The sequence below is a fragment of the Petromyzon marinus genome, chromosome 51 (genome assembly GCF_048934315.1).
Source record: "Petromyzon marinus isolate PM22_M1 ecotype Great Lakes invasive population chromosome 51, UKy_Petmar_22M1.pri1.0, whole genome shotgun sequence".
Lineage (NCBI taxonomy): Eukaryota > Metazoa > Chordata > Hyperoartia > Petromyzontiformes > Petromyzontidae > Petromyzon > Petromyzon marinus.
The window spans coordinates 6076187-6083011 of record NC_133717.1 but is presented as its reverse complement, the minus strand read 5'-3'; the positions used below and the strand labels follow the sequence as shown (position 1 = coordinate 6083011).

Below are 6825 nucleotides of genomic sequence, written 5' to 3'. Positions count from 1 at the left end.
AGCAGCAGCAGCCAGCAGCAGCAGTAGCAGCAGTAGCAGCATCAGCAACAGCAGCAGCAGTAGCAGCAGCAGCCACCTCTTCCTGCACACCTGGGATTGTGACACGCGGCGGACCCCACCTTCTCCTCCACCTCCTACTCCTCCTCCTCCACCCCCCCCCACTCCACCTACTTCGATAACTCATAACTCTGACTGCTGCCCGGACAGCTGCACCCCACCCCCCACTCACCCAGCCACCCACCCACCGCCTCCTGGCCACCGTCGCTCTCGGCAGAGCGCGGCGCCGTGCAAGTGACCACGTCCCGCGCACCTGGATTGCGGACCGCCGACTCCACCTCGTCCACCATCTCCTCCTCCACCACGTACTCCACCTCCTCGTCTTTCTCAAACTATTACCGCTAAGGGTGCCCACTAGCTTCCTCCGTCTCATCCGACAACTCCTATCAGCAAGGGTTTGTCCAATCTCGTGATTCGTACCGTTACTCCACCGTTCCGCTCTGTCGACGGCAGCGCACGTGGACCCGTTCCGCGACTACATCATCAACAGCATCACCTCCTCCTCGTCGTCCACCATCACCTCCTCTATCACCTCCGCCGTCGCCACTCAATCCGCCTGTGATGCATATTCCCGTAGACGCGGGCGTCAGTCGTCGCTTTACGCCGCCGTCCACCGCCTTGCTGCATGCCGCCCACCATCACCACCATCACCACCACCACCACCACGGCAGCAGCAGCAGCAGCAGCAAGATGACCAGCGACGCTCCTCCTTTGAGCCACCAAGACGGAGCTCTGATGGGCGTGAAGATGCGCGGCGCTGGAGGCGGTGGTGGAGGCGGCGGTGGAGGCGGCGGTGGAGGCGGTGGTGGAGGTGGAGGTGGAGGCGGTGGAATCGGAGGTGGAGCGCACGACCGGCCCATGGGGGACGTGTTGGCTGATCACCCGGGAGAGCTGGTGCGCACTGACAGCCCCAACTTCCTGTGCTCTGTGCTGCCCTCTCATTGGCGCTGTAACAAGACGCTGCCCGTGGCCTTCAAGGTGAGAGAGCCACGCAGAGAGAGAGAGACGAGGGGTGGGGAGGTTGGAGAGTGTGAGGGTGTGTGTAAGGGGAATAGCGGTGTGTGACAGAATGTGAGAGATAGAGAGTGTGTGAGAGAGAGAGAGAGAGATAGATGAATAGGGATAGAGACTGTGGCAGTGTGAGAAGGGGAGAGAGAGAGTGAGAGAGAGTTAGGTTGAGAGAGGGAGTGAGTGAGATCGGGAGAGTGGTAGAAGGACAGGGGAGAGATACCGAGAGATAGCATGGGAGAGTGAAACTGGAGAGACGGAGAGTTTGAGAGTGTGAGAAAGGGACGGGGAGAGATGCGGAGAGAGTGAGTTTGAGAGAGAGAGACAGAGTAAGTGGTGGAGCAGAGAGCGCGATTGAGATAATGTGTTGAATGTCGCTATTGTTAACTTTCAATCACATTTTTTTATGATCACTGTTGCATTATTTTTATAGCATTATTTTAGTAATTTCTAGAAAGGCTTAGTTTAGCCCGATTTTTTGATGTAGTAAAGAGTTAGACTTAACATTTTAATCTAAATAATATTATGATTGTTATTAGGATTGTTATTATGATCTAACATCAAAATGGGATTATTTTGCACAGTTTAGTACGCAGCAGCATAAACAAATGGTGCTTTTTCTGGAAGATTTTATTGTTTTTGTAGGGGTTGTCTCAATTTGCGTACAGGTAATTTTAAATGTATCTTGTAATTGTATTGTAGTGTAGCGGTTAGCGCGCTGAGCTATGAACCTGGCGACCCGGGTTCGATTCCCGCTCACGGCCAACACCAGTGACGATTATCTGAACCGGTCCCGGGCCTCCCCTAGGTTGACTCAGCCTCAAATGAGTACCTGGTGCGGTGTGTAAACGGTCGGGCGTGGTGCTGGCCACCCACCCCCTCGTGTACCGTTCCGGCCTTAATAGGTGCTCGCTAACAGCACTTGCCCCTACAGTCTGTTAAGGCTATACGGGGGATCTTTGTATTTGTGTCTGTGTGTGTATGAGAGAGTTTGTGTGTGTGTGAGAGAGTTTGTGTGTGTGTGAGAGAGAGTGTGTGTGTGTTTGTGTGTGTGTGTGTGTGAGAGTGTTTGTGTGTGAGAGAGACTGAGGTTATCGCTGACAGCACATACGACTGTACATCTGTGATGAAGAGCTTTGTAGCTCCTCGGAATCCTCGAGTATAAATACCGGGAATCTTCGTATTTGTCTTTGTGTGAGACTCAGCCTCAAATAAGTACCTGATGCGGTGTGTAAACATCGCCACTTGGGGAGACATTGGTTAGCTACGTACGATGGAAAAGAAGTTCAACATACATACAAAGGTGGTCGGGCGTGGTGCTGACCACCCACCCACTCGTGTGCCGTTCCGGCCTTCATAGGTGCCACTAACAGTCTGCTAAATGGTATACGGAGGATCTGTGTCTTTTGCGTGTGAGAGAGAGACAGAACCGGGTACCGTCTTTGACAGAGAGGGGCCTCGCCAATTACAACATCTGGCAGTTCACCTGCATGGGTTTAAGCAAGCCTGAATCTGCTGCTGATGATGAGACACCGAATGCCGAAACCAGTCCAGAGTTTCGCTTCGTGTTGAGCCAACGCTGCCGAACTGATGTCCGCTGCCAGAATGTGTCGAGAGGCAGGCGTGGGAAGGAGGCGATTCGTCGTCTGCGTTTCGATGCAGGTCGTGGTATTCTCCAGCGTGCTACTGGCCCTGTTTTGTACTGGGACTAGAGCCTTGTTGGTGTCGAGTCAACATCACGGGAATTCCCGTGGTTCCCCCGATCGCATTCCAGACCGTCTCTACCTGAGCTCTACCCGAGAGCGTTTGTAATGGGGAGCGGTGGCACGGTGGTTAGCACACTCTGCTACCAACCCGAGTTCGATTCCCGCTCACGGCCAAAACCAGTGACGCTTATCTGAACCGGTCCTGCGCCTCACCTAGGTCAACCCAGCTTCAAATGAGTACCTGGTGCGGTATTCTTGGTTCTTTCGGTAAAGTCACGTAGAAGGGAAACAATAAAATAATATAAAAATATAAAACATATTTTGTATTATTTTATTGTTTCCCTTCTACGTGGTGACTTTACCGAAAGAACCAAGAATATGAATCCCTGCAGTCACGAAAGCTTTAAATCAAAATTTACCTGGTGCGGTGTTCAGCAAACATTGGCACTAGGGAGACAAAGGCGGTCGGGCGTGCTGCTGGCCACCCACCCCCTCGTGTACCGCGCCGGGGTTCATAGTTTCTTGCTAACAGCACTTGCCCCAACAGTCTGTTAAGGCTATAAGGGGGATCTTTGTCTCTGTTAATGAGAGTGTTGCGGAGAGCGGTGGCGCAGAGATTAGCGCACTCCGCTGCGTGCCAGGTGACCCGAGTTAAATTCCCACTCACGGCCAACGCCAGTCAAGATGATCTGAACCGGTCTGACCTGGATCTCCCCAATGTCGACTCAGCCTTAAACACGAGTGCCCGGTGCAGTGTTAAGTAGACATGAGCATTGGGGAGACAAAGGCGGCCGGGCGTGGTGTTGAACACACCATCTCCCGCGTGTATGTTGAGGCTATAAGACGGATATTTGTGTGTGAGTGATGTGTGTGTTTATTTTAGCACTTGCCCCAACACTCTGTTAAGGCTATAAGCGGAATATTTGTCTTTGTTTAGTTTAGGAATGTATGTGGTCCGTGTGTTTCTGTGTGTGGGTGTATGAGACGTGTTGCATGTGGTTGGTGAGACGTGTTGCATGTAGTGTGTGGAACGGGTTGCATGTGGTTGGTGAGACGTGTTGCATGTCGTTCGTGAGACGTGTTGCATGTGGTTGGTGAGACGTGTTGCATGTAGTGTGTGGGACGTGTTGCATATAGTGTGTGGGACGGGTTGCATGTAGTTGGTGAGACGTGTTGCATGTAGTTGGTGAGACGTGTTGCATGTGGTTGGTGAGACGTGTTGCATGTGGTTGGTGAGACGTGTTGCATGTAGTTGGTGGGACGTGTTGCATGTGGTTGGTGAGACGTGTTGCATGTAGTGTGTGGGACGGGTTGCATTTCGTTCGTGAGACGTGTTGCATGTGGTTGGTGAGACGTATTGCATTTCGTTCGTGAGACGTGTTGCATGTGGTTGGTGAGACTTGTTGCATGTGATTCGTGAGACGTGTTGCATGTGGTTGGTGAGACGTGTTGCATGTGGTTGGTGAGACGTGTTGCATGTGGTTGGTGAGACGTGTTGCATGTGGTTGGTGAGACGTGTTGCATGTGGTTGGTGAGACGTGTTGCATGTGGTTGGTGAGACGTGTTGCATGTGGTTGGTGAGACGTGTTGCATGTGGTTGGTGAGACGTGTTGCATGTGGTTGGTGAGACGTGTTACATGTGGTTGGTGAGACGTGTTGCATGTGGTTGGTGAGACGTGTTGCATGTGGTTCGTAATCTGGGATGTATTGTATTGTATGAGACGGGTTGGTGTTTATGGTGTGTGTTGGGTGTATGTGTGAAGTGTACGTGTTGTGTGTGGAATGTGTCTGTATGTGCCTTTATAGGTGCTCGTTAACTGCACTGGCCCAAATAGTTTGTTAAGGTTATACGGGGGATCTTTGTCTTTGGTGTGTAAGCGGTAGTGTTGCGTTAGTGCGCTGTGCTACGAACCCGGCGACCCGAGTTCGATTCCCGCACACGGCCAACACCAGTGACGATTATCTGAACTGGTCATGGACCTCCCCTAGGTCGACTCAGCCTCAATTGAGCACCTGGTGCGGTGTGTAAACATCATCACTGGGGAGACAAAGACGGCCGGGCGTGGTGTTAACCATCCACCTCCTCGTGTGCCGTGTCGGCCTTCATAGGTGCTCGCTAACAGCACTTGCCCCACTAGTCTGTTCAACGGGGGATTTTTGTATTTGTGTGTGAGGTGTGTGCGGGGTGAATGTGTGGCTAGGAGATGTTGACTACCTCGCCTGGTATGCAGGAGTTCGTGGGTTCGATCCTGACGTTGACGCCCGCTGTATATTTGGAGTTTGCGTCTGTCTCTCTCCCCGTGGTTGTGAGAGATGTTGACTACCTCGCTTGGTATGCAGGAGTTCGTGGATTCGATCCTGACGCTGACGCCCGCTATATATTTGGAGTTTGCGTCTGTCTCTCTCCCCGTGGCTGTGAGAAATGTTGACTACCTCGCATGGTGTGCAGGAGTTCGTGGATTCGATCCTGACGCTGACGCCCGCTGTATATTTGGAGGTTGCGTGGATTTTTCTCCGGCTCGTCCGCGTTTTCCCCTCTACATTTTGCAACACGCCTTTAGAGTATTTAGTTGCGATACATTTACACAATGTAAGCCACTTCGTTGAACAGTCATTTGTGGACAGGTCGCTTCTGAAAAAGAGCTATGTAGCTCAGTGGGCCTTAGCTGGTAAAATACAAAAATAGTTGAGCTTAGTGTGTGGGGTGTGTGTGTGGCATGTGTGTGGGGTGTAGTGTGTGTGTGTGTTGTGTGTAAGAGATCTGGATGGTTGTGCATGGGGCGTGCATGAATTCCAACTGCAATCCGCTCGGAGTTGCACTGATTGCGTTGCCGTGGGTTGCCGCGAGATGCCATGAGCTGGCGGACGGATCTAAGTTGGATGTGTTGGGTTGTTCGCTATCGTAACAGCGCGGTGTCAGTAACAACGGAGAGCTGGGGCTCCATCAAATAATCAGAGTTTATCCCGGGAATTTGGGATAAGACATTCGATAACGATCGGAGCTAATGTATAATAATTATTAGAGGTAGGAGCGGTGGCGCAGTGGTTAGCGTACTGCACCACGAACCCAGCCGATTGTTTACCTGTGCACGTCTATGAGTGTGCGTGTGCATGAGTGTGCGTGCGTGCGCATGAGTACGTGCGTGTACATGTGGGGAGAGGTGGCTTAGTGGTTAGCGAACTTGGAAACTCGAGTTCCATTGCCGCCCGTGACCAACAACAGTGGCGAATATTTGAACCATTCCTGGGCTTCCCGTAGTTCGACTAAACATGAATACCTGGTGAGCGATGTACACATCAGCACTGGTGAGACAAAAGTGGCCGGGCGAGGTTCTGGCCGCCAACCACCTCGTGTGCCGTGCCGGCCTTCATATTTGCTCACTAATAGCACTTGCCCCAAAAGTCTGTTCATGCTGTCTGGAGGATCGTTTTTGTTATATATCTGTACGTGTGTATGTGTGTACCTGGAGCGGTAGCGCATTGATGAGCACACTTGGCTATTAATCCAGCTACACAGAGTTCGACTCCCGGCCACGGTTAACATCAGTGGCGAAGTGATATGTGAATCTCTTCTGAAACCTCCCATCGGTCAATCCAACGATAGAATGAGTACCTAGACAAAGGCTGTCGCGCCCTGGTGCTGGTCACGTACCCTGTTGTCCCTTCGTCTTCTCTAACAGCACCTGCTCCCGCTCACTTACGGCGTGGAGAAGTATGGCAACATAACCCGGGAGGCCTTCATCCAGCAGTCGATTGCATGGTCGGTGCGTTAACGCGGCCGCGGTGCGATGGCTAGCAGCGCACTGGACATGCACTTCAGGCGTCACCGTTCAATTCGATCTCCCGGCGCGGCGGGCAATTCAACCTGACCTCTGTCCACGAGCAGTGTGGTCAACGCGGCAGAGTAGACGAATTTGCCGTGGAAGAGTAGGCCAATTACGCTCTAGAGGTGAGGCGTGAGCAGTTGCAGGACTGTCATTCTGCCTGCCGTCGTACTCGTGATACACACAACTGTGCCACACAATGAAGGGTCGGTCGCTCGCGTGCACCTAGC

At 52.3% G+C, this 6825-nt stretch overlaps 1 protein-coding gene across 1 annotated transcript in view; it reads left to right on the top strand.

Moving 5' to 3' along the window:
- Positions 1–618: 618 nt before the first annotated feature.
- The window catches only part of LOC116953354 (runt-related transcription factor 1-like), a 54380-nt gene continuing 48173 nt past the window's right edge, over positions 619–6825 (top strand). Inside the window, exon 1 of the mRNA XM_032973489.2 lies at positions 619–1035. Coding sequence (XP_032829380.1) covers positions 619–1035 — 417 coding nt within the window. The remainder of the gene's footprint in view (positions 1036–6825) is intronic.